Here is a 27,404-nt window from a genome sequence, read left to right as displayed (position 1 = left end):
TCTAAGGCAGCTTTCCTAACATCATTTGTATTCTCATTAAGTAGGCCACTAAACTACCGATATAGCAGTGCTCACATAATACATATTCATAGCCATGAAATATTCATGTCCCACACATGCTGTTTATTCCTAAAGATAAGGCGAGGGCAAGGACGGCACAGAACTGAGAAACCTTTGCATCTTTACACATCCTACATCTGCACTGCAATTCCAAAGGTGTCGAGCGTGAAAACAGCTTGTAAATGCATGTGTGTGTGTTTACGCATGTATCTTTATCCTTTTTGCTCTGAAAATATCAGTAACGCTTTCTTTTACACCGATCAGGCAGAACATTATGTCCTTGTTTCTACGCTCACTGTCCATTTTATCAGCAGGTACTATTTGGGTGGTGATCATTCTCAGCACTACAGTTGCACTGGTTTAGTGGTGGTGGTGCTGTGTTAGTGTTTGTTGCGCTGGTCTGAGTGGATCAGACACAGCAGTGCTGCTGGAGTTTTTAAACACCTCAGTGTCGCTGCTGGACTGTGAATAGTTCACCAACCAAAAATATCCAGTCAACAGCGTCCTGTGACCACTGATGAAGGACTAGAGGATGACCAACACAAGCTGTGCAGCGGCAGATGAGCTGTCGTCTCTGACTTTACACCTACAAGGTGGACTGACAGGATAGGATTGTCTAATAGAGTGGACAGTGTTTAAAAACCCTAGCAGCAGTGTTGTGTCTGATCCACTCATACCAGCACAACACACTTAACACACCACCACCACCACATCAGTGTTACTGCAATTCTGAGAATGATCCACCACCCACATAGTACCTGCTCTGTGAGGGTCCATGGGGGTCCTGACCACTGAAGAACAGGGTAACAGAGTAACAGAGTATCAGAGAAACAGATGGACTACAGTCTGTAACTGTAGAACTACAGAGTGCAGCTATACAGTAAGTGGAGCTGATAAAATGGACGATGAGGGCAGAAACAAGGAGGTGGTCAGAATGTTATGCCTGACTGGTGTATAGTCCCCTAAGTTTTAGGTACTAAGGTAAATGTGAGGTTCAAGCACCAAAGTAACATGACTGTTCCAAGACAGTCTGACAAAATTACACTAAAAGCCCAACAGATTGTAGATATTAATTGGGTACGTGTGTTGCACACAGTACAAACAGTACTCTGTAGTTGTTTTGGATTTAAAAAATGTGAGGCATGAAAAAATCGCACAAGGATGAAGCTCATCTTTCTTCAAACTTCTCTGTCTCCTTTAATGCATCTCTAACTTCTGGAGGAGTCATTATGCTGTTGGAGAGGCACCAGATAGGCAGCTGGCTCTATAACGCAGCGTGCTGGGGTCACGGACCTCTAGCCTCCCCTCTACAAAGTAGCATCATTTTACTTGACAAGATACCATTCTTGCAGTGTATGTTGTGCTGTGGCTCTAAAAAGCATGTGGTTCTGCTACAGATCAGAGCTTTCAGAGGGACCCGCGCAATTCCTTACATTGAAAAGGAACTTTTATTAAAGCTGGGATTTTAAGAGGTTAAAAAAAAGGAACAAACACTTACATCTGGTCACGACCCCTTCCAGTCTGATGATGTTGGGGTGGTCGAACTGGCCCATGATGCTGGCTTCACTGAGGAAATCTCGCCTCTGCTGCTCTGTGTAGCCCGCTTTCAGACTCTTAATGGCCACGTGGATCTCCCTCTTACTGGGAAGACGCAGCCGCCCACTGCACACCTCCCCAAACTCACCTAGGGTGACAATGCAGGGGATGTTTAATTTCAGCTTATTGTTTGTGAAAAATGTATTTTTTGAAGATATTGAAATACTCCGGAGATCTATTACTACAGAACAAAAGGATGTGACTACTTGTCTGCAGCAATAGAGTCAAATTAACGTATGCTGACTAACAAATAATCTGACTAGTTGCAGATGTACATAGTCTTATACAGTGTGTAAAATGCCCCCTGGTATTTGGGGGATTACATGCTGGTTGGCCTCTCCAGTGTTGGTAGGATCCTAGCTCACTCCCCATGGCAACGCTGATGCCAGCTTTAATGGCAATAAAATGTTTGGTTTAATTAATTATGCTCTTTTCTAGTTTTGGAAGGTCTTCGGCACATTCACTGAGATCTTACACATCTCATCTGTCTTCAGTCTGAGAAATGAACAGCCACCTGTTCTACCAAACTCTTGGAAAACTGGGCAAGTTTTCAGATTTACAAATGTGCTGCTGCATATTGTAATTTTTTTCCACAAGTATCTCAGGCTTAGTTACAGTTATTGGGCTATGAAGGACCTACTGGGGGAACAAATTTGCTACAGCACCACCCTGAGGCAGACCAGTGCTGCATCTCTAGTTACTTAAGAATGCCTAAGACAGCAGCTCAGTTGTGGGTGAAGCTTCTAAACAATGAGCTTTCACTGGATTTGTATTCGAGCATCTTTTTTTCTCCTAACAGACAAGTTTATTTTAAGGCATCGCCCAGAATTTTGATTTTGAGACATTTAGGGGGTCCTAGAGGTTGGTGGTTCCGCCGGACCACCAGGACCCCTTGTATTTTGCAGCTTGGTCATACACATCTGATCCTGCGATTGAGATGCTCTGTGATTAACCATCTGTTTCTCATTAAGTTAATATAGTTGTTGTTTTTTTTTAATACGAATAATAAACTTTAGAAAGTGCTCAAATAATCAAGTGTGTTTTCAGAATTAGTCACTTATCAGCAAAGAGCACGAAGACTTGTCCCATATATGTTTAGATACAGTATATCATGGCAAACCAATGCAATGTTGTGGATAAACATATTTAGTTAAACTAGACGTCACTAAATACTTTATAAACTTAGAAATCACTGCTTGCTTCTGTACTTTTGTCCTGTTGTGAACTTGCATAACTGACAGCTTTCAAAAGTCAACTGCAGCCAAACTTACCGGCTCCGATCACTCTCTCTATGCGGATGTTGAAAACTTCTATTTCCTTGGCGAATTCGCGCACGGCCTGGTTGGGATCCTCATACGTGTGAGGATGGATGTACGTCCTGGTTCCAGGAAGCTGGACTGTAAGACAGGAGCAAAGGCAGCCGGAGTGAGTGAGGATAATGGCTTGGCTGTTGCACTCGTTTTTCGCTCGTTCATTAGCAAAACCATCCATTTCCCCAAAGGAGGGGCGCGCCACATTTACAACTTCATTAAGCATTGTCTTTGGCAGGCAGGAAAAGTGTCATTAGAGAAAACACACATTAGGGAACTGAAGTGATCTGTGCCATCATTCATCAGCGGACGCAGCAGAGGGAGCTTCAGCACACGGTGCTTTCACTTACTGACAAATGGCACAGCTTGCAAGAGCAACGTGCTCTGTCCACTTTGTTTAAAGTACGAGCCCAAGTGTGCAGTTACTGTGTGTCTGTTCTAACAAGCCACAAATAACTCAGAAATGTTCTCTGGAAATCAGATTTTATGCTCTAAGGACTCAAAGCAAGTGAAGAGATGTCAAGGTGATCTCTCTTGAGCTTAAAAGACCAGGATTTTTGCAGTTTGTTGCCTTTAGCTAAGGACATACTTTTGGATTCAAATTCTGGCATCCTGGCAGGGGCTGCCGTCTCACCTCGCCCGTGCTGGAACTGCATCTTCTCCTCCTCTGGGTCCTGCTTAGCTTTGATGTAGCCGCAGTGCCTAAAGCAAGAAAAATGGACATGGATCAACCACACAGTGTTATATATTAAACTTCATCTGCGGAGCTAAGGACGGTTTTTTCATAATGATTATACAACATATATTCTAGATCTTCTTATTCTTTTTCGACATACATAATAGTGCCTCATATTAAGGCTACTCATATTCAGATTTAGCCAATTAGTGTAGTGTTATAAAATAACAAAATCAGCTCCATTAAGGGTCTTTCAAACCACAGATTGCTGTTCATCAGCAACAACAAAGGCATGCTCTGATTTTACATCAATTATTTCTCTTTCACAGCTCACTGAAAGAGGTGATGTTGAAAGGCAGGTTCTGAATGTTCAATCCATAACACATTTGGCGTTGATTTCTACTTGATGGAAAGTTACTGTTGCGCGTAGTCTTGTATTTTAGGAAAGAAAAAAAGTTTTTTCCATGTTTGTCATTTTTTGGATATTGAAACAAACAGAAAACTCAAAGTGTAGACTCAGATCATCAATGCTCATTTCATCCATTATAAAGCCACAAAAGTCAGAGACCACCCTTCATTTATCTCAGTCATATTTCAGTATTGGGTAAAAAAAAAATATTTAATAGATTTAATAGAAATTCACAGAGAAGCCTCAACAACTGAATATAATATGTAATTTTTCAATATTTAGCCTGTGCACTTAGTCTTTATACCAGCTTCCGCTCTTGGTGAGAGGCTCGCTTTCAGCTTTTCAAAGAAAAAAATCTGCAAGAATTCTCCAAAGTTCAGTCTTAGAAGCTGGTTGATGATTTTCTGAAGTAATCAAACCCATACAGTGGTGTTGAGGTCTGGACTCTGGGGTGGTCAGTCCATCATTCAGCTTCTTTGTTTGATGTGTCCGTCTCCTTTTCTCAGTGAGGTGGTTCTTGATCAGCTACATGTCCTTTCAGACCCACAGCGCTGAGTGGTCTTCTCCCAGTGGAAGGATGGACAGAAACTGTCCACTGGATGTTTTCAGATGTGAAGCAGCTTGATTTTCTCCTCTCTCAGAGAAGATAGCTTTAAGTGCTGTTTGTCTGATGGAGTGGTTTGGTGGTTTACCAGGTCTGTTGTTAGGAGTCTCATATTCTCTGTATCTTTTAATATTTTACTTTCTCCAGTTTTTTTAAAGTCCACTGTTTTCCCCTTTGATTTTGGTCCAAGTAGCTTGTACTTAATGGCCATTTTGACTGGAAATCAAACAAATGCTGTAGTGGTCTTTGACCTTTGCACTTTCTGTATGTATTTACATTTTAATAATTGTTATGTAAGCTGTACATACAAAAGAATTAAAATTAACTGTAAGCTTCCAAGGCTAAAAGAGAACTCCAATTGAATTGAATGTTCTCCCTTCATTCCCTGCTTAACCCTTTTCCTCCAATCCTCAGTTATTACAACCAAGGCTGCACTGAAATCCTTTCACCCTAGACATTTCATTCACCGTAGCCCTCCTCATACCCAAAAGGTCATGAAATAAATAATAGTTTGATAAGGAATGTTTGAATGCACAGAGGAGGAAGTGTGCAGAGCTTAAAACTGATAATTGTGTTCATTATTCATTTAATCCTCCTTAAGACTGTCTGCTTTGCTTTCTTTCTTCATGTCATATCTTTGACAGAGCTCGCTGGCGAAGATGTGATTAGAGAGCCTGACCGAGCATAATAATTACATGGTGAAACGGGGACGCTCTGAGGCTGGACGTTCTGAACGAGGAGAAAGAGAGGCCCATTTGGAGGACAGCAGCTGAACTTCTGCAGAGCAGCACTGAGCCTGGGCCTTCTGTCGGGGACCAGCTGGAGGAAAGAAGGGCTCTAAAGCTACTCCCACAGGAGCGCGGCTCAATACTGCACTGTGCACGGTGGAAATTTAACGTTGAATATTTAAGCCGTTGAATATTAACGCTGCACAGCTGATCGCAAAATGAGTGTCATCTCAGAAAGAGCAGAGGTTATCTGCTAGTTTATAGTTACTATAGTTCACTACTATACTATAAAACTATAGTAGATTATAGTTTCTATAGTTCCCCCCTTGTTAGAACATGCTACAACAATAGAGCAGATATTAACTCCACTTGTTTTATGGGTTTATGCAGTGACCAAAAGTGTCAAGCAAACCAATATGATCCATTTTAGATTCTTCATGAGGAGCCACATAGGATGCTTTTCCATCAGGCAGGAAGAACCTTCATATAAATCACTGCCGCCACATCAAAACCTCATTTAAGCAATAAGATGCAACAAGCGTCATACCTAGTATTTGCTCAGGTTATCACTGCAGTAATAATGCTGATTTTTTTTTTAGCGTCTTGTTTCCTGTGTTATGCTGGTAGCAAGCTAATGGGTGTTTGTTTTGCCACACTGGGCTGTAAGCAGATCTACCAAAAACACATGTATTTGAAGTGTGTAAGACATTCAACAAACCTATTCTTTACTATTTATGCTGTTTGGCACAGACCACAGGCACTGCAGAATAATGTACAGTCTGTAATGCTGACTGAACTGGGCAATCCATGCTACATCTTGCCTTTGATGCCAACAGCCTCCTCTCAACAGGAGTAAATAAAATGTATGTCAAAGTTTTAAAAAAATAAAAAAATACTGGATGTGGGGAGACATTAGGCCTGTTCAAATTTCAGCTGCATCATTAAGTAAAGCAGCTTATTAAACATTATATACACTAAAAAAAACAAAACAAAAAAAAAAAAATCATTTTGTTTCAGGATTTATGATGATCAAATTTGTCCACTTTGGTGGATACTGCCCAATCTGACAATACTGTTTAATTGTAAGAAGTTTCTTTCTCCTCCCTTAAAGGTTTCGGATACAATGTTTTGGTACAACAGCACTTGTTAGAGGCCACGTTCCCAAACATTTGACTGCAGACGCACATAATTTCTTCCAAGCGCAATCTACTTTCAGCAGAGAACCTGCACGTGGTCCTACCACTTGAATTACATCCAGTAATAACGGACGACTCTGTGGTTCAGTGATGTGGCCCTGTGGTCTGCAGAGCAAGATTTAATTATATTTGGTCTGGATATTGACTTCCTCCGTGCTCACTGTTGACACAGCTGATCAGTAAGTGTCTCAGCTGTGCCTCAGCCGCCCAGGCTCAGTGTTAGAGCCTCAAGCTGGAGCACTCTCACCCAGCCTGGGGGTCTATTACATAATGAGGAGACTGCTGGGCTGGGCAGATCTCCCATTCATCTGCCCTCTAATCTGCCTGTTGCTTCTCCCTGCACAGCTGGGGGTCGAGGTTTGTCGCTTTCAGTATGAATGGGGGACTCTGCTAGGGGTTTGGGGGTTTGTGTGTGTGTGTGTTCCTCTTCATTGCTTTTAATGAAGGCTGGGTTCGCAGCAGAGTCTCCAGAGAGACCATACCTGTTTAGCAACTGCCCCGCCCCCTCCTTACGTGCCTCAGACTTGATGTGCATCTGTGCGCAATATCAACATACGTCAGTAATAGTGACAGTTGGAGGTCTACTACCGGACCAGAGCCCAAAAGAGTATCTGGTTTGGATCTTGCTCAGGTCTCTGTTAGGTATGAGGTTTAAAATACAACAGTACATCAGTCACAGTGACTAACACCACTGATTAGAGGGAAGTGTTAGGTTGGTGGAAAGCTCAGCAGACCCCATCCCTATGCTTGATAAGTGTTTCTGCAAGTAGCAGCAGTGACAGGAGGCACTTTAGTGCAGCATGACTAGCAGATAATCAGAGGAGGGTGGATGCTGTTCTCTGCCTGTGTGCAATGCCACAAAAATATAATAGTAGTACATGCACATGGCATATGTATTATAGATGGGTAAATTACCAGTTTATCCCAGTTGGACATTTTCTGTTGCCAAACCCAAGCACTAAGCAACAAAGCAAGCTCTTAAAAGAGGTGGACTCAAGTCTAAAGTATGTAATGAAGTACATATTTGCATTTCGCTGCTGTCAGAACAAAACATTGCATCTCTGAAATAACTTTATAGGACAGGGAGAAAACATTTATTTATTAAAACTTTATTTTTAATGTAACTCAATGGAACTAGACTACTTTTCCAAATAAGTTTGGGTCACATCCTTTGGTCCATTCATCATAAAATTAACACAATGAAAAACTGAAAAATGACAGAAACAGAGATACGAGGTTTTGTTCCAAGAGGGGCGATTTGTTTTCAGTTTCCATCTTTTCATTTAAAAAAAAAAAAGTACGATGACAGTTAATAAGTTAATAATTACTTAATAATTATTAATATGCCTCTGTGCAAAGACTATAAACACTAGTTTGAAAGAAAAGCTTAAAGAAAAATATATCCAGCGCATTAGTAAACGGCTGCCTATGTTTAAAATCTAGCCACTTTTTCATGCATTATTGAAAAGCAAAAACAAGGTGTCCCCGAACTTTTGACTGGCGATGTAGCTGTCACATGTGCAACGGCAAGTGGGCTTGTACGGCAGCGCTGCTGGATCTGAGGATACAGTCACTATGTGTGCAGGGGAGGAGGGGTTGCTGTGTTTGATTGAAGCATGTGGTAATCAGAGAGAGTGAATCGACCCTCCTACCAAACCCCTCTTTGCCCCTACACACCCTGAGGTGCCACAGACACCCTCCCCCTGCACCTGCTGCACCCCCGCTTTTCAAACACAGAAACGCTGATGAAACACTTCCCCCTGTCACAGTTGGGGGTCTGTGAAGTCCCGCTCCAGGCTGTAAACGCGAGTGTCTCATACTCCCTGCTCACTGTAGTGGGGGGGGGGGGTTTGTTGGGGGTTGGGGGGGTGTACTGATTTGAATATTACATGCAAAATATGCCATTATTAACACATTATTAAAAGAAAAAAAAAATCAAGTTTGCAATTAACATATCCTCCGTTTGCTGTCTATTTTGTAAATCTCCTTTGCCTGGCAATAAAGACATCACACATCACACCCATTGCTGAATAGCTTTCGTCTTTGACCCACTTTCTTTCTCTTGTTCAGCTTTTCTTTTGTCTTAGCTTCTGCTTGTCTATCTGCGGGTGACAGTCATACAGGGGTGGAGGTGTGGAAGTGCTGACACAAGTGTTTCAGGTGTTCTTCCTCTGTGAGTATGTGTTGCATGGAGTGAGAGAGTAAAGGATAAAGAACGAGAGAGGGGGAGAGAAGGACAGAGAGAATTAGTGATGAGTTCAGAGACTGCTGTGTTTTCATTTTTTTACTGAGATGTGGATGACGAGCTCCACTCCGGACTCAGTTGTTCAGCTCGACAACCTGTTGTGCTTCTGTGCTCGGACCACATCTCTGTGATGCTCATTGTAGCATACAGACCGCTCATTAGACATGCCAGGCCAGACCAGAAGCAAGTGAGAACCTGGCCGCCAGGAGCTCTCTCTGCTCTTCAGGACTGTTTTGAGCACACTGACTGGTAGATGTTCAGAGTAGCAGCAACTACCGGTGACTCCATCAACCTGGAGGAGTACGCAGAATCAGTGACTGGCTACATCAGCAAGTGCATTGATGATGTTACTCCAAACCAGTCACAACTCACCCCAACCAGAAACCATGGATGACTGCAGAGGTGTGCACACTGCTGAGAACCCGTGACAAAACTTTCAAGTTAAGGGACAAAGTAATCCTCAGGGTGGCAAGAACCAAGATCTCCCGGGCCATCAAAGAGGCTAAGCATGCCTACTCAAAGAAAATCCATGATCATTTTTAAAACACTGCTGACACGTGGCGCATGTGGCAGGGCATCCAGGCCATGACCAACTACAAGACCAGCTTCCTCCTTCACTGGACCCACTGTAATTTGCATATCGCCCCCAACCGCTCAACAGACGACGCCATCTCCACCACACTCCACCTGGCTCTCTCCCACCTAGACAATAAAGACACCTACATCAGAATGCGGTTCATAGACTTCAGCATTCAACACCATCATCCCTCAGCAGCTGACTGGAAAACTGAGCCTGCTGGGCCTGAACGCCTCCCTCTGTAACTGGATCCTGGATTTCCTATCTGAGAGACCTTCCTTCAGAACAGGAAATGACATCTCCAGCTCCACCACACTGAGCGCCGGTGCCCCTCAGGGCTGTGTGCTCAGTCCACTGCTGTTCACTCTACTGACTCATGACTGTACTGCAAAGTGCAGCTCAAACCACATCAAGTTCGCTGATGACACGACTGTGGTGGGTCTGATCAGGACGAACGATGAGTCAGCGTACAGAGAGGAAGTGCAGCGGCTAACGGACTGGTGCGGAGCCAACAACCTGTCTCTGGATGTAGACAAAACTAAGGAGATGGTTGTTGACTTCCGAAGAGTGCAAGGTGACCACCCCCCACTGAACACCACTGGCTCTGCTGTGGAGATCGTCAGGAGCACCAAATTCCTCTGTGTCCACATCACAGAGAACCTCACCTGGTCCCTCAACACCAACTCCATAGCCAACAGAGTCCAGTAGCACCTCTACTTCCTGCGGAGACTGAAGAAGGCTCATCTCCCCCCTCCCATCCTCATCATGTTCTACAGGGGGACTGTGGAGAGCATCCTGAGCAGTTGCATCATCACTTGGTTTGGGAATTGCACCGCCTCAGACCGCAAGACCCTACAGCGTATAGTGAAGAAAGCTGAGATCATCAGGGTCTCTCTCCCCTCCATCATGGACATCTACACCACACGTTGTATCCAGAAAGCCACCAGCATTGTGGACAATCCCATCCATCCCTCACACTGACTTTTTTTTCCAACTGCTGCCGTCGGGCAGAAGGTACCGTAGCATCCGTGCCACCACTGCCAGACTCTGCAACAGCTTTATTCCTCAAGCAATCCGGTTCTTAAACTCACAAGGACTGAGCTAACCCCTGCCCCGAGATGGCATGTTAATATCTCTGCACCTTATTCCACGACCTCATGTCCAGAATGAGTGCTGTGTCTGTTTACTGTGTCTAATGTCGGTTTAATTTATCGTATTTATTGTTTCTAGTTACATTTTTTTGTTTGCACACGATGTCTTCACGTTCGCACTTTGTACTTCTGTTCCTTGTTGCACCGTGATGTTCCTGGAGGAACGTAATTTCACTCCACTGTGTACTTGAACAAAGATGGAATGGCAAAAGCCTCTTGACTTCTTTAACATGACTTTGTCTGTGCAGACAACTATGCAGTATAGATTCTTGTACTGAAGGGCTTCAGAACGATACACACCAACAGGCCACTTCCCTAAGTACACCTTGTTTCTATGCTCATTGTCCATTTTATCAGCTCCACTTACTGTATAGCTGGTCTTTGTAGTTCTACAGTTACAGACTGTAGTCCATCTGTTTCTCTGATACTCTGTTACCCTGTTCTTCAGTGGTCAGGACGCCCATGGACCCTCACAGAGGAGGTACTGTTTGGGTGGTGGATCATTCTCAGCACTGCAGTAACACTGACATGGTGGTGGTGTGTTAGTGTGTGTTGTGCTGGACTGAGTGGATCAGACACAGGAGTGCTGCTGGAGTTTTTAGACACTGTTTCCTCCCATCGTTCAGTCTACTAGACATACCTTTGTGTTAGTCCTTCATCAGTGGTCACGGGATGCTGCCCGCAGGACGCTGTTGGCTGGATATTTTTGGTTAGCAGACTATTCTTAGTTCATCAGTGACACAGAAGCATTTAAAAGTGTCGCTGCAGTGCTGAAAATGAACGGATATTGATGTATGGCATGCATTTATTGACGGAATGTCTGATTTATACTGTCCTGGAACAGCAATGTTGACCAAAGGATCGCAACGAACTACCAAGCTACATGAACATCAGTGGTATCCAAACTGGTCTGAAGTCCAGATCAGAGGTGCTATCCTTTGACTCTCAGGTCAGCTTTTGCCATGATGTCTGTGTTTTCAATGAGGTTGTGTGGCTCTGAGGAGGTCCACAGGACCTGATCCACATGCTCAGAGAACAGCAGCCCTGCCTGGATACAAGAGCACACCGAAGAGCTTGGCTCCCGTGACAAAAAGCCTGTGGATTTTTCCTGATTTATGAAGGGCAATGGTAAATGTACAGACATTGGTCACTGGGGTATCATTTTGACCTTTGCCATCTGCAAATATATCGCTGTTGTCGGAACAAAACCTTGTATCTCCTTTTTGTTGTTTTCGGTTTTCGACCTAATTTAAAAGTACCTGTTGTTCTTTATGTGGTGTGTAAATTTCATGAGGAATGGACCAAAGAAAACGGCCTAAAATCACTCTGAAAATAGTCTGGTTCCATTGACTTACATTGAAAATACAGTATGTCTTTCCCTTCTCCTGTAAAGTTACCATTTTGGAGATATGAGATATATGTTTTGTTCCGACAACAACAATATGATTAATGATTAATGTACAGTACTTACAGCTGACGATGACTGCAAACCATAAAAAGCCAGCTAGATAATACAACAAAATTCGGTAAGAATTTAATAACTGAACACCATAAAACATCATTTTACCTGAAACCAAAGTAAAGCGAAACCCTACCAGTCACCATCTATTATTGTAGTAGTCTAAAAAAATCAAAAGGCAGTCAGCACTGACTCTGTTTAAGAGAACATCTCCAAACCATTAATAAAACTGGAGTGGGCATAATGATTTATTTACAGCGGAAACAAATCACGGACAACAAGGGACTACAGCTATCTGATGCTAATCTCGTAAAATGGTGTTTCTGAAATGAATGAACCAATGCATTATGCATTAAAATGATCTCATAGATGTAGATGTGGTAATGTGGTCATGATCTACAATATTAAGGTGCTGCGTGCTGACTGTCTGCAACACCAATCAGTCTGTAAGGACTCAGTCAAGGTGATTACAGTCCGGTATGGTTTAAAAAACGTAAAATATCTGTGTTAAATATAAGCATTTATAAGAAAACATCCCTGCAGACTCTGCTACTCAGGACAACAAAGCTCAGGCCTCTGGAGAGGAGTCCTTAACCCCTTCATCCTGTCTGGGCAATGAGAAATTGATTTCTGTCTGCCTGGCTCATAAAGAAAGGAGGAAATAATGATGTCTTTGGAGTCTATCCACATACTCATAAATCCTCAGCTCCTCAGAGAGGTGTTCAAACACACCGAGGCCAGCGGTCAGGCAGCCTTCATTATGCTAATTGAAACGCTAAAGAAAAATGGAGGGAGCGCAGGCCGTGGCCCAAACTACTGCATGACACTCTTGACACTTCAGCTGCAGTTCCCAGCAGGAGAACTTACACTGATGCCTTTAAACAGGTAGATACACAAATCGGATTCAAACCTCAGAAGTCATGAGCTTCAATTTCTACCATTTGGCCAAATGTTATGTAAATACACAGTGCAATACATAGCAAGTTTTACTAGAAAGTTCATTTATATTCAACTTTGTTTACTAATTGTTTAAAATTGTTTTACTAGGTGCGAGTCTGAAATCCTGTAGGTATTTTGTGGATTAATCAAGTAAATTAATGATGAGATATAAATTTAAATAATGGCACAAGAAACCTAAATAGAAACATTTGCCATTGACATGTTAAATTGCTTTTGTTTATATTTGTTTCATTTATTTTTAATTATTAATTAATTACCTTTCTTGTTTTTTTGACAAAAACATCTTTTCTGACTGCATGTCGTAAATGCTTCGGTGACATCTGAGAGGTCATTGGCTAGAGGTTTCTGCATTGAATATTGCTGTATTTATGGCTGCCATGAATGGCGGATTTGTGATATTATTGACTTATTGACTTGGATATTTTACAGATTTCAAATTTTAATGCTCAAGTTAGCCTGATGTTACCTTTACTGGGCAGACATGAGCAACAAAGCCTAGTTAAAGCATTCACCCACAGCCAGCAGGGGCAGAAAATGTGTTGGAACATGGGTTCTTTATTACCTTTCAGTTGTGCACGATTTAAGGGTTCTTTGCATTGATGAATTGTTCTTCAGAGTGATGGAGAACGTGCTGTGCTGTTCTTGTGCTGCTCTTTTTGAAAAGTGTTCTGAATCCAAAAAGGATTCGTCTATTGTTAAAGGTTTGACGTTTTAACAATAGAAGAACCATTTTTAAAAGCTTAGCTGGTTAATCTAAGGTGTTAGGACTTCTCTTCCGCTCCAGAAGCCGTAACCAACAGCAGGACTCGCTTAGCTATAGCTACCTACATATCACAGAGAAGAACAGTTCCTGATTGGCCGGTTTTCCTTTGGGGGAGTTTTATCCTTTTGTTTCCATTCAATATTTAACACTGAAACAAAAGTAGTACAGTAATATTTACAGACACAAGCGTGATTGTATTGAATACAGTTCCCCAGAAAGCCTCTTTCCTTTAGAATCCAAATAAAACATCCAAATATGTGTATGTACTAATGCTAACACTCCTACAAATGATGCATGTTTTCTGAGATCCCACTGGGTAATACAGTTCTGAGGCCCCTTTAAATCGACTTTTCTTTATAATTCTTTATAATTGTTTTCATGTTACACTCTTTCTTCATATATTGCCTGTAGCTGTGTTTATCCTTGATTTTTGAACGACTCATTTCTAACATTATCTAAAAGCTAGATTGTTTTGAAGAATATGAAAATGTATGAATATTTTAGATCGTCTCACTTGTATCTAATGGTACTTGCAAACCCCCAGTACAAAAAAAAAAAAAAAAAAAAATCATCCATCCATCCATCCATCCATCCATCAATTTTCCAAGTCGCTTCTCCATCAGGGTCACAGGGGGGTGCTGGAGCCTGTCCCAGCAGTCATCGGGCGGAAGGCAGGATACACCCTGGACAGGTCGCCAGTCCATCACAGGGCAAAAAAAAAAAAATAATAAAATAATAATAATAATAATAATGATAATAATAATAATATGGTATGACTACCAGTAATCAACACACATTGTGATATCTGTTTTACAAAATTACCCCATTCACCTGAACTGTCTCACCTTAAATTCTAACTAAACCAAAGCTCTCGAGTGAGAAAGAGTGAACCCCCCCCCCCCCCTTTCAAGATTAAAAGGAAGGTGGATTAAGCCCCGGCAATGAGGCATAATGGCCAGATGGATGGAAAAAATTTTGGAAAAAATATAGGCTCGAGTAGCCATAATATTCATCCAACGTCTGCCTTTCATTATGTTTATGTCCTCTGGGAGCGTGACAGTCCGCTTTGTCTTTCCGTGTGGGATTGCGTGTTTGTGCTTGTGCTGAAATATTCCTCTATTACCGCACACGTGAATGAAGTGATGGTATAGTGTGAGTGAGTTAGTGTGGTACGCTGGCTAACCCCTGAGGAAATTACAAGTAATACCTGCACTACATCAAGTGCCGGAGTGCGAACACGCAGTATCCACAGCTCTAATGCAGCACTTTCGCGGCCCCAGCTAACTCACAGAATGGACTCACTGATGCCATTTACTGCTATTATACCTTCACAGCCTTCCATTCACAATTACACTACTCGGCCGGCTTTCTGCCACGGAGGCAATATCAATAAAATACTCAGAAACAGGCTGTGCTGACCCAGACGCCGGCCACTGTTTATTGACTCAGGTCCCACGTCTATTTGTGGATGCCAGCACGTAACTGACGCACCAAAACATCTCAGCGGCTTTTTCTCTTGGATGATAATGCATCTCCTGTAAAAACATGCAGGTTATTATTTTGTCACCCTGCTATGTTTCAGAACAGCTCGAGGCTTGTACCGTGTAAAGTCCATATTTTTCTGTGACTAAAGCGTAACACTGGGGGACAGTTCAGTGTTTGGAGGAGCTAAAAAAAGGCGGAACCGAATGTCTTACTTGCTCATTTGTTTCAAAGCAATCCCACAGCCTACAGATGCATCTTTACAACATAATGTTCTAATTTAACTGACCACAGAGTAAGTCTGGATGACATCTAAAAGTAAAAAGCAACAATACTTTCTTGGCCGTTAAAAAAAATGGGAGTAACAATTATTTTGTTGAGCAGAAAGAAATAAGTTTAATAAACAACACTTTAAAAGTATAGATTTTAAAGTCTTGATTATCAGACATTTTGCTCAACGTTTTAAAACCTATTACTTTTAAAGTGTTGTTTATTAGACTTATTTGTTGTTCTAGTGTGATAAAGTAAATATGCCTAATACATTGGTATAAAAACACATGTATAAAAAATTACAAAATATTTACAGATCAAGTCTGATAAGGTTAAAAACCATTGCCAAACAGGTAACTGATGATCTGTTGTGGCTGTGGCAGACGCACAATTTGTCTACTATTCTGTAAAGAGTATCATTTCAATAAATTAAGTAAAAATGCATGGAAGGGGTGTCGTGGGTCCTGCAGCGTCCCCTCAGATTAAAGAGTGGTAGCTTCCACTGTTCTTTCCTCTAAAGAGGGCTTATGGTTGCCCAGGGAGTCTGCAACACCTTCCTTGAACGGATTCTAGTCATTCCCAAAGACGACTCCACAGCAGAAGCAATGCTAAAATAGCATGGTAATAATCTTGTATTTTATCTTGTTTAAAATTAATTTAATACTCTATCAGTTCTGTCTCCCAGCTTGGCAAATATCGGCTTCGAAGAATTGTCATCAGGTTACCGTCAGCCATTGTCGATATCTGATTACACTGTTCCATCACCAGGCCGACCACTGATTGGAAGTCATCCTTCACTGTAATTATAATTCTACGATGCTTTAAAATACAGTACTGGCCCAAGGTTCTGTCCATTTTCTACTATTCTGCATGTTATAGAAGACATTACAAATCTAAAATATGTGGAATTATGCAAAAAGTGATTAATCTTAATACACAGATGAGGCGTAATATTCTGACCACCTCCTTGTTTCTATGCTCATTGTCCATCTTATCAGCTCCACTTACTGTATAGCTGCACTTTGTAGTTCTACAGTTACAGACTGTAGTCCATCTGTTTCTCTGATACACTGTTACCCCCTTTTACCACGTTCTTCAGTGGTCAGGACCCCCACGGACCCTCACAGAGCAGGTACTATTTGGGTGGAGATCATTCTCAGCACTGCAGTAACAACGACATGGTGGTGGTGTGTGTTGTGCTGGTCTGAGTGGATCAGACACAGCAGTGCTGCTGGAGCTTTTAAACACACCTCAGTGTCACTGCTGGACTGAGAATAGTCCAGCAACCCAAAATATCCAGCCAACAGCGTCCTGTGACCACTGATGAAGGACTAGAGGATGACCAACACAAACAGTGCAGCAGCAGATGAGCTGTCGTCTCTGACTTTACATCTACAGGGTGGACCGACAAGGTAGGAGTGTCTAATAGAGTGGACAGCGAGTGGACACAGTGTTTAAAAACTCCAGCAGAACTGCTGTGAGCTGATAAATTGGACAATGAGCATAGAAACAAGGTCATAATTTTATGGCTGATCGGTGTATAATCTCTTGTATTTTTGACCAAAAAGTAGCCCCCCTTGCCTACATGCAGCTTTTCACATACTTGACATTCACTTAAGCATCTTAATGTAAGCAACTTAAAGCATGAGTCATGCTTTTTCAGCAATCTTGATACTTTATTTATATGCTGAGGCTTTGTTGATGCTGAGAATTTTTTTTATTTTTTTTTTTAAGTTGTTTTTTTGGAAATACATTCATACATAGGGATCATCTTGACTTCAATTGTCAAAGCAACAAATTTCAAGCATTGAAGACTTAAGATCAAAATACCTCAGGATCATAACAAAATCGTGTGTCCAAACTTATGACTGCTAATATATTTAATTATCCCTAAAATAATTATCTATTTGAGAAAAGAGGAACACAAACACACATATCAGCACTCCTACTGCGCCACGAGATACCAATCAACATTAAATTAATTACAACGACAAACAATTAAATTAAAATTGCAAAATCAAAGTGAGCCACAGGGATTCAAACTGCACCATTAAACTGTGATAATGGGATTCAATATTAATGTAAGCAACCTACTGGCTGGAAAAAAGCGAGGAAATTTCGTTACCAAGAGACTGAATTCTTTGGACCGCCTCTGTTTTCAGTTAAAACCCTGCACAACTTAGACTTGCAAATGACGCGTGTCCACACACCGATTAGGAAGCACCTGCACAATGTGCGGCCACGTTTGGCAAGCCTGCCGGAACATTCCGGAGAGATAACCAAACGGGTCTCCAATCATCTGCGAGCGTCTGCCATTTTCTAATTGCTTTCCCAAAGAATGCAGGAAACAGCAGAGCAAAGCAGGACAGTGATCACGCGCCATCTGGAAAGGCTATCACCAGCCAATGGGGGGGAAGGTCTTGCCATACCTGAGCATCAGGAGACGACAGTAAGAACCTCTCAAAGCCGCGGTCCACAGCACAGTAAAACCACTTTTTATCAATTCACCTTAAAGCAACTCAATTCAGTTTAATTCAGCTGAACAGCTTTATTAGCCTGACTATGAATTACAGCATTTTTAAAGCATCACTACAGCAGCAGTGAATAACAAAAACAATAATGGAAACAGAAAAAGATATAAAAAAGAACCAACATAAATAATAAGCATATTACTTATATTATTTATTATACAGTATTATTATTACTGTAATTGTAATTATACTAATTAGTAAACTAATGACATTTGTGTTAAACTGCAAATATAAGTTGTGTAATGTAGGGGTAAATAGAGCGAGGGATATGAAGGGTGGGGGTAAGTAAAGTGGGCATATGGAGGGTGGGAGTAAGTAGAGCGGGGGATATGTAGGGTGGGAGAAAGTAGAGCGGGGGATATGGAGGGTGGGGCCAAGTAAAGTGGGGATATGGAGGGTGGGGCCAAGTAAAGTGGGGATATGGAGGGTGGGGCCAAGTAAAGTGGGGATATGGAGGGTGGGGCCAAGTAAAGTGGGGATATGGAGGGTGGGGCTAAGTAAAGTGGGGATATGGAGGGTGGGGCCAAGTAAAGTGGGGATATGGAGGGTGGGGCCAAGTAAAGTGGGGATATGGAGGGTGGGGCCAAGTAAAGTGGGGATATGGAGGGTGGAGCCAAGTAAAGTGGGGATATGGAGGGTGGGGCCAAGTAAAGTGGGGATATGGAGGGTGGGGGTCCGAAGCAACAGTTTGGCCAAAAATCAGGCCTTACTTCAAATGTCTTGGCTGGTTGACGCTGTTTGGTGTCTGAAATTTGCTTTTTCTTTAGTTTTGTGCTGAAGCTAAGAGGCTATCAAGTAATAGAAGCTAACATACACAAATCAGCACTGTGCTTAACTGCATGCCTAAATCATGAAACGCTTCAACCAGGTTGACTTAGTAAACTTGCTTATCACTGTCGGAAGAAAACCTTGATTTCTCCATTTTTGTCGTTGTGGACATTGTTTGAAAATGCCTGTTGCCCTTTTCATTGGGAGTAAATTTCACAAAGAATGGACTAAAAGAAACGACCCAAACTGAGAAACTTGAGAAAAGTCTGGTTCCACTGACTTGGAATAAAAGTAAAGTAGGCACTGTTAGAATATTAGAAATGCTCAAAAACTGCTTGGAATAAAATCTCTGTACATTAACTTGCATCGAAAGTAAAGAACGTATTGCAATCTTTCCTGCAATCTTACCACTTTGGAGAACGATGCTATGCATGATATCTGAAAATGGACACATCTAATAGCTTCTTCAGCAAACAACATGGACAGTGGAAAGCTTTCAGTTTCAGCTCCAACCCTAATCTAACACACCAGATCCAAATGTGTGATGGTTTGCTTAGGCATGTAGTTTGCATAATGTTAATTGCTGGTTAAAAGCCTGTATAACCTGCTAGCCACATTAGACTTGTAGTGTTTACTAACTGGTTCGGGGATAAATATGCAAAATTTCATTTTTGCCAGACCATCGCTTTAGAAGTAGGTCTATGAGGCCTCAACATGGAGATCTGAAACGGAGATATCGTTATAATGCAAGTTATTCTGGGGTTCGAATAAACATCAACCCTGCTACAGTTAACATCTCAAAAGATCCCATCTGCTCAGCTAGAGTGCAAACATTCTTAAACACAATCTCCTGTTTACAAGATGCCCACTATAATAACCTTTTCCTGTAACCAGAAACAAGAAATCTGGAATCAATGACCTAAAACTGCCAGTCCTAGAACTCTAATGCAATGCCACTCTTTCCCCCTCAGAGTCTGGAACCAGCTTTCCACAAGGAGCTCCAGACACTCTATTAGATTCCCAGTTAAGGTTAGATGGCACCGTATAGTCCAGTGCCAAGGTACTGCATGCAATTAAAGTGTTTGGTTCTGCCTTCCATTACAAAACACCGGCCTGCATGTTCCTCTAGAGCCTGTCACACTGCATTAGTGTCACAGCTGCAACTGCCAACCTGCTGCTCCAGATGGACGAGAATCAAAGCCTTTGTTTATAGCTACCATGATGGTCTTTCCACATGCGCTTTACACACATATACAGGCAGCGTGCTCCTGTTTCAGCAGGTAAAATCCTCAGCCTTTCACACGATTGGACACAAAAGGTGAAGTTCTTGTAGTACAGCTTACAAACCCGTCAGTGTCATGGAATAAACCCAAAGTTAGTACAAGACCTCGGCTAAGAAGAGATGGGCTTGGTTATTCACTCACCTTAGTACTTGTACACTCAATCGGACATTCAAACATGGCTTGCTGTTCAGAATAAAAAAAAATGTGCATCATCATATTTATAGTCGGGCTGCATGACCACGTTATGGTGCATCATGGGTACTGTCAGTAGAACACAGAAAAACCTTCTGTCTTCCAAATGTTCACAAACCTCAGAAAATCCAAATATTGTCATATACAGTACTGTTCAAAAGTTTGATTCACAGTCATATTAAAAAATGTTGTTATTGTATTGAACAATAACTTGTACTGCAGTATTTTAATATATGCTGTAGAAGCTATACAGCGGAAGCTTTTTAATGTTTTATCTAACATTTCAATTTCAGTTTTTAAATGATAAATAATACACTTTAATTATCTATTTGTAGTGATTGTTTGATATGTTTGGCCTCCAAACTTGACCACTTTTTCCAAATACTACCCATTCTGGATAATTAACTTTTCTCAATGTCATGCAGTTGTTCAGAATTATTATGGAATCATCTCCATCTCTGTTCATCATTCCTAACACATTAACATTTCTTATAGTTTATAGTATTAAGTATTAAGTTCAACCAAAAGCAGTTTTGCAAATGCATGTTCAACAAATTGGTTTAATATTAATGAAAACGGTGACTACCAATTTTTGAATGGTAGTGTTTATCATCTATTGTGGAGATATCCTCAAGTATCGTGGTTATATTTTGCCATATTGACCACCATATTTAAAAGGAATATCAAGAAAGCCTTATATCGCTGCTGTCAGAACAAAACCTCATATCTCCAAAATGGTCACATTACAGGAGAAGGAAAAAACATACTTTACTTTTAATGTAAGTCAATGGAACCAGAATTCTTGCCAAGTAATTTGGGTCGTTTATTTCGGTCCGCTGCTCATGAAATTTACATACAATATAAAGAGCAACAGGTATTTTCAAATTGTCAAAAACTGAAAAAAATGACCAAAAAAAAAAATGGAGATACGATGTTTTGTTCCAACAACAGCGAAATGTAAACAGCAGATCAAATCTTGTGTTGACTTGACAAAACATATTGTAAATGGTCAATTACAGTGTATAACTCAAAATATTGAATAAACCATTTAAAATGCCTTTTGTGCCCATTTGAAAAGATGCATGTCTATTGATTTATTAATGTACATAAAAAGATACACTACACTTCCATCTCAAATAAATAACAAGAGACTGCAAACCTTTGACAGTATTGTATTTGACAGTATTGTTTTTTTTATTTATAACAATAAGAATTGTTTTTTGATGAATGATTAAAAATGCAGATATACTCGAACAGCACACTGATTCAAATGGCCATCCCGACAACAAGGGCCCATGATTCAGAGACGGGCCAGAAAAAGCATTAAGTAAAATGTTCTGCTCTTTGATCAGTCAGAAAAAAACACTTCAAAAAGCTGATCCTCCAACACATTATTTAAACAGTGCTCATTCTTCATGCCTCTCTCTGTTTCTCCTCTCCCTGACCCATCTTCATTCATTTCCATTTAATGGCCTCCATCATTGCTGGCCCTGAAGCAACACGGCGCTCGCCTCGATCTAGCCTTTCACTCTCTCTCTCTCTCTCTCACTCTTTCAATTGGCTTCTCGGGTGTTTGCTTTCATCTCCACGGGTTACTATCTGCAATCATGGACCTTTCCAATTTTTTGGAGTGTCTTTTCATGTCTTCAATAAACACAAAGACACAAAGAGAGAGCGAGAGAGGGCAAATATTTGCGGCGTGTTCGTTTTTTGTTTTGTTTTTTTGCTATACGAGGCAGTACCACACTAAAGATAAAGCTAAAGAAAAAATACATCTTGGTGCAAAAATACATAAGTAAACTCACAAATCACACAAACAGCTTCTTCGGTTACATTTAAGGTGTTTGCAAACAAGGTTTCAGTGTTAGGAGTCTTGCCCAAGGACTCTTAATGGTATACTGCAGTTTGTGTTAGAGAGGCTTTACTCTTATTTGCACCAACTCCAATTTGATTGATCTCCACTACTTTGTTTAGACCCCATGTGTCGAACACAAGGCCCACAGGCCAGATCAGGGCCCGCCACGCAATGTCAAAAAAAAAAAAAAGTGCTTTCATTTTCTATTAATATCAGACCGTTTCACAATGCGCTGCACTACAGTCCCCAGAGTGCACTACACAGTAATGTCTCTTCTATCTATGGGACAGCAGTTACAGCTCAATTCCACACATTTCTATGCAATTCCACACCATTCATGTAAGCGTCCATGTAATATTTCAAGATCTACTACAGGTGTCTGTTGACGTTTTTACATACTTTGAATAAACAATCGTCAGTTTGGGTTAAAGCACAACATTAATTAAAAATGAAAGAAAATTTTTTTCTCTGGCCCACAGATTTGATGAGGTTTTTTAATAGGGCCCTTTCACCGGTCCAGTTTGACACCCCTGGTTTAGACAGATGAAATTATTTTAACAAACATGTGAAACCCTTAAACCACAGGCTTATTATTTAGGGTGCCTACACACCAGAAGCTGACGCACCATCAGAAACGCAGTACCCAGCGTATTTCGGTGAAGACGCTGCGTCAACTCTGTTGGACTAGAAACCTGCCTGTATGCAGTGAAAAGACGATTCACTGAGCGTAAAAAAGTTCAAACCATTTCAACTTTTGCTACAGAGGATTCTGACATGAAAGCATGTCAACCAAGAGAAAAATGCAAGCAGAAGACGAATGAACATCCAAGATGGAGGAGAGTAGCTAGGCTGTTCAGTCTTTTCCTGTTCAAAACGTGCAAATTCTCTTTCGATATTTCTTTGTTTCTGGTCCAGATCTTTTGTTTCCTGCTGGTTTTCAAACAGTACAAACTCTGCCCTGTTCCAGCCGTGTACACACCTTCCTGATGGACATAATCTGCATGTGTATGCACGTATTGCTCCGTCCTTGCGTTGTCAAGTGTGTAAGTACCCTTAGTTATTAATTGTATATATTCTTATGACTTAGCTCTTCGTATGAATTACTCAGTAACTCCAAAGTGAAGAGAGAAATGTGGACTCACATACAGACTCTTGCAGTTGGAGTTAAATCCATATTCAACTCCATCCTCCCCTTAAGCTCCTTACAGCACTGTAGGAAGAAGCTGCAGAAAACTAGAGTAGCTACTGTTTTTCACAGCGTAATTTTAAAGCTCTTACCTGCCACTGACCACAAAACAAGCCACCAGGAGGATTAGCAGGACCACTCCTCCTGCTATGGACACAGCCAGGATGGTCTGCTGGTTCGGGTCACCGACAGCCAACATGTCTGTGAAGAAAAGCCAAAACACACACGTTCAGATAACATCCACAGCAAAAATTACTCCTGTAAAACAACTCGTACTTTCAGGACTGTTAGTGATCATATTGATCAGAAACTCCAGTCTTCAGCCACATCATCAGGTTGGCTGCCTCAGTGTTGCCCTGGAGCTACGAAGCAAATTTATATGACAAGTAATGGAAAGTTTCTTTCACTTATGTCGAGTTGTTAATTAAAGGAAAAAAACAAACCTGCTTATGTGGTTTCCCACACTAAATACAGTCATGTGCGCAAGTTTGGGCGCCTTGGTCCACTGACATTGATTTTTCTAAGTGAAAATAAGCCAACGCTTCCTCTACAGAGAGCACAGTTACTGCTTATTTACTGACTTTCACATTTTATTATGGGGCTTCAAGGTGGGTTCTTTTGAGCTGTCCAGTAGGGCTGTTTGAAAAGACATGGTGGTGCTGCATGTGAAATGGAGGAATGTGGTAGCCCTTTCCTTCCCAGCGTCGCAGCACTGTGATAGGGGGCAAGTTAAACTCTGAAGAAAATAGAGTTAAATTCCCAGATAGAAAAAGATGGGTGCTTCTAGATACTGTTTTGTGCACTAGCCTCATAGAACCTGCACAACACCTTGACACCTGTCAGCACATTGGGAGACAGCACATGGACTCCCATGTTCTGCTTTGGCTCACTCCAGCTAAAATCTGGCTACTCACTCTGGAAAATCTGGAGAGTCTTTTGTATCGGCTCCAAACGCTCCACCCACACATCATCACACTCACCTGCAGCTTGTTCAGCACTATGGACGTTGTCTCCCGTGTGTGTGTAAGAGAGATAAAGCCATCTTTTCCTGCTTCATCTCCCCACTCAACACAATGTGACTAAGACGTTATTGAGGGCAAGGTAAAAACTCTATTTTTGCATAGATCTGTTTTTATTAAGCATTAAAATATCTGTGTGCATGGCTCTGATGGAACCGATGGAGCTGATAAACTGCTTGCATGCTTCATTAACATAATCTCCTTCCAGTGGCACTTTAACCATAACAATCCACAGATTACATACTGTATGCAAACAACCAGACGGCATAACAAAACAGAAATGTCAAGAGTTCTCCAGTTCAATCAGCAAGCTGTGCCCCGTGAGGCCACATGTAGAGAAATCCTGAAGGATGCCATTTGACAGCTCTGCGGCACCTCACAAGGTGCAAAACCCCCACAATGTGTTGCCTGAAAGGAATTCATCTGGATTTATGAGGGAAAACATGATCCAAATCTTGACAAATCTACAGAGGCAGTGGAGAGAAATGCTAAAAAAAAAAAGAAAAAGTGGGTCATATTTTACTGAACAGTGTAAGACTAAGTAGCATGGAATTATATCGAGGTACTCTTTATGAAATCAAATCTGATAGAAAATTCTTTATTATTGTGCATCTTGCCATATTTATGAAGTTGGTGATACAGTAGTGAAATTTGTTCATTTAATATAAAATAAATTCATTTTGATTACAGTATTAAAAATTCCATTTTCTTCCCACAACACTGGAGAAGAGCGAACTGCAGGGTGGGTTTGTGCACAGAGCCTCCAGGGACTAATTTGTGAGATAAAGCATGTATGCATAATTATTTGACAACAACAAGAGATTTAAATCAGCCGTCTCAAGCATTGTGTCATTTTCACAAAGGCAGACAGACAAAATGAAAAACCCATGGCAGCCCTTGGCCCACGGTAGGAGTGGAAATTGCACTGCACACCCCTCTCCTTAACTGACACAGCTGGGCACAGAAATGAGCAGTCAGGGGCGCTGATGATCTTTTAAAGCTGCAGTCAGTCAATGTTCGTTAGCCCTGTATGGGGGTTTGATGGCATCACTGACCCAGTAGGTTCTCTCAAGCACAACAGAAAGGAAGAGTTTTGGGGACACAGCAGCACTGGAGACTTCACAGTCTGAGAAAACAACAAAGGACGCCTGAGACACCTGCTGAAATGAGAGAGAGTTTGAGCTTGAGCGAAAAGATGATGGCTATATCTAAGGTTTTCTGCAGGGATGCACAGTGATACTGAAAAATCAGTGCTGTTATAAAGTTGTTAAAAAAGAAAAGAATGTATCGGACAGATGCTTTCAAGTGACCAATATTTCAAAGCAAGATTTGATTGGTGTTGGATTTCTGTGCACAGACAGACAGACAGACAGACAGATAAATAAGCAGATAGACAGAAAGAACGACAAACAGATAGCTAGATAAATAAATAGATAGACAGACACCCAGATAGATAAACAGACAGAAAGAAAGACAAACAGACAGATAGCTAGATAAATAAGCAGATAGACAGACAAAGACAGATAGATAGATAAATAAGCAGATAGACAGACAAAGACAGATAGATAGATAAATAGACAGACAGAAAAAAAGACAGATAGATAGATAAATAGATAGATAGATAGATAGATAGATAGATAGATAGATAGATAGACAAACATATGGATAGCTAGATAAATAAGCAGACATAGATAGATAGATAGATAGATAGATAGATAGATAGATAGATAGATAGATAGATAGATAGATAGATAGATAGATAGACAAACAGATGGATAGCTAGATAAATAAGCAGACATAGATAGATAGATAGATAGATAGATAGATAGATAGATAGATAGATAGATAGATAGATAGATAGATAGATAAGCAGATAGGCAGACAAAGACAGATAGATAGATAAATAAGCAGATAGACAGACAAAGACAGATAGATAAATAGACAGACAGACAGACAGAAAAAAAGACATATAGCTAGACAGATAGATGGATAGCTAGATAACCAGAAAGAAAGACAAACAGATGGATAGCTAGATAAATAAGCAGACATAGATGGATGGATGGATGGATGGATGGATGGATGGATGGATGGATGGATGGATGGATAGATAGATAGACAAACATATGGATAGCTAGATAAATAAGCAGACATAGATAGATAGATAGATAGATAGATAGATAGATAGATAGATAGATAGATAGATAGATAGATAAACAGATGGATAGCTAGATAAATAAGCAGACATAGATAGATAGATAGATAGATAGATAGATAGATAGATAGATAGATAGATAGATAGATAGATAGATAGACAGACAAACAGATGGATAGCTAGATAAATAAGCAGACATAGATAGATAGATAGATAGATAGATAGATAGATAGATAGATAGATAGATAGATAGATAGATAGATAGATAGATAGATAGATAAGCAGATAGGCAGACAAAGACAGATAGATAGATAAATAAGCAGATAGACAGACAAAGACAGATAGATAGATAAATAAGCAGATAGACAGAAAAAAAGACATATAGCTAGACAGATAGATGGATAGCTAGATAACCAGAAAGAAAGACAAACAGATGGATAGCTAGATAAATAAGCAGACATAGATGGATGGATGGATGGATGGATGGATGGATGGATGGATGGATGGATGGATGGATGGATAGATAGACAGACAGATAGATAGATAGATAGATAAGCAGATAGGCAGACAAAGACAGATAGATAAATAAGCAGATAGACAGACAAAGATAGATAGATAGATAAATAAGCAGATAGACAGACAAAGACAGATAGATAAATAGACAGACAGACAGAAAAAAAGACATATAGCTAGACAGATAGATGGATAGCTAGATAACCAGAAAGAAAGACAAACAGATGGATAGCTAGATAAATAAGCAGACATAGATGGATGGATGGATGGATGGATGGATGGATGGATGGATGGATGGATGGATGGATGGATAGATAGACAGACAGATAGATAGATAGATAGATAAGCAGATAGGCAGACAAAGACAGATAGATAAATAAGCAGATAGACAGACAAAGATAGATAGATAGATAAATAAG

General features: G+C 40.9%; 1 protein-coding gene across 3 annotated transcripts in view; it reads right to left on the bottom strand.

Annotated features, from left to right (window-relative positions):
* The window catches only part of ek1 (eph-like kinase 1), a 136,092-nt gene that overhangs the window by 24,450 nt on the left and 84,238 nt on the right, over nucleotides 1-27,404 (bottom strand). For 2 of the 3 annotated variants that reach the window (XM_037534053.1, XM_037534056.1), the window contains exons 8-11: nucleotides 23,394-23,502; nucleotides 3,556-3,668; nucleotides 2,928-3,053; nucleotides 1,559-1,744 (exon numbers count right to left, since the gene is read on the bottom strand). In XM_037534053.1, coding sequence (XP_037389950.1) covers nucleotides 1,559-1,744; nucleotides 2,928-3,053; nucleotides 3,556-3,668; nucleotides 23,394-23,502 — 534 coding nt within the window. The remainder of the gene's footprint in view (nucleotides 1-1,558; nucleotides 1,745-2,927; nucleotides 3,054-3,555; nucleotides 3,669-23,393; nucleotides 23,503-27,404) is intronic. The other variant, XM_037534055.1, reaches the window with a different exon arrangement.

This window comes from Pygocentrus nattereri, chromosome 24 (genome assembly GCF_015220715.1).
Source record: "Pygocentrus nattereri isolate fPygNat1 chromosome 24, fPygNat1.pri, whole genome shotgun sequence".
Taxonomy (NCBI): Eukaryota; Metazoa; Chordata; class Actinopteri; order Characiformes; family Serrasalmidae; genus Pygocentrus; species Pygocentrus nattereri.
This window is presented reverse-complemented; position numbering and strand designations above follow the sequence as displayed.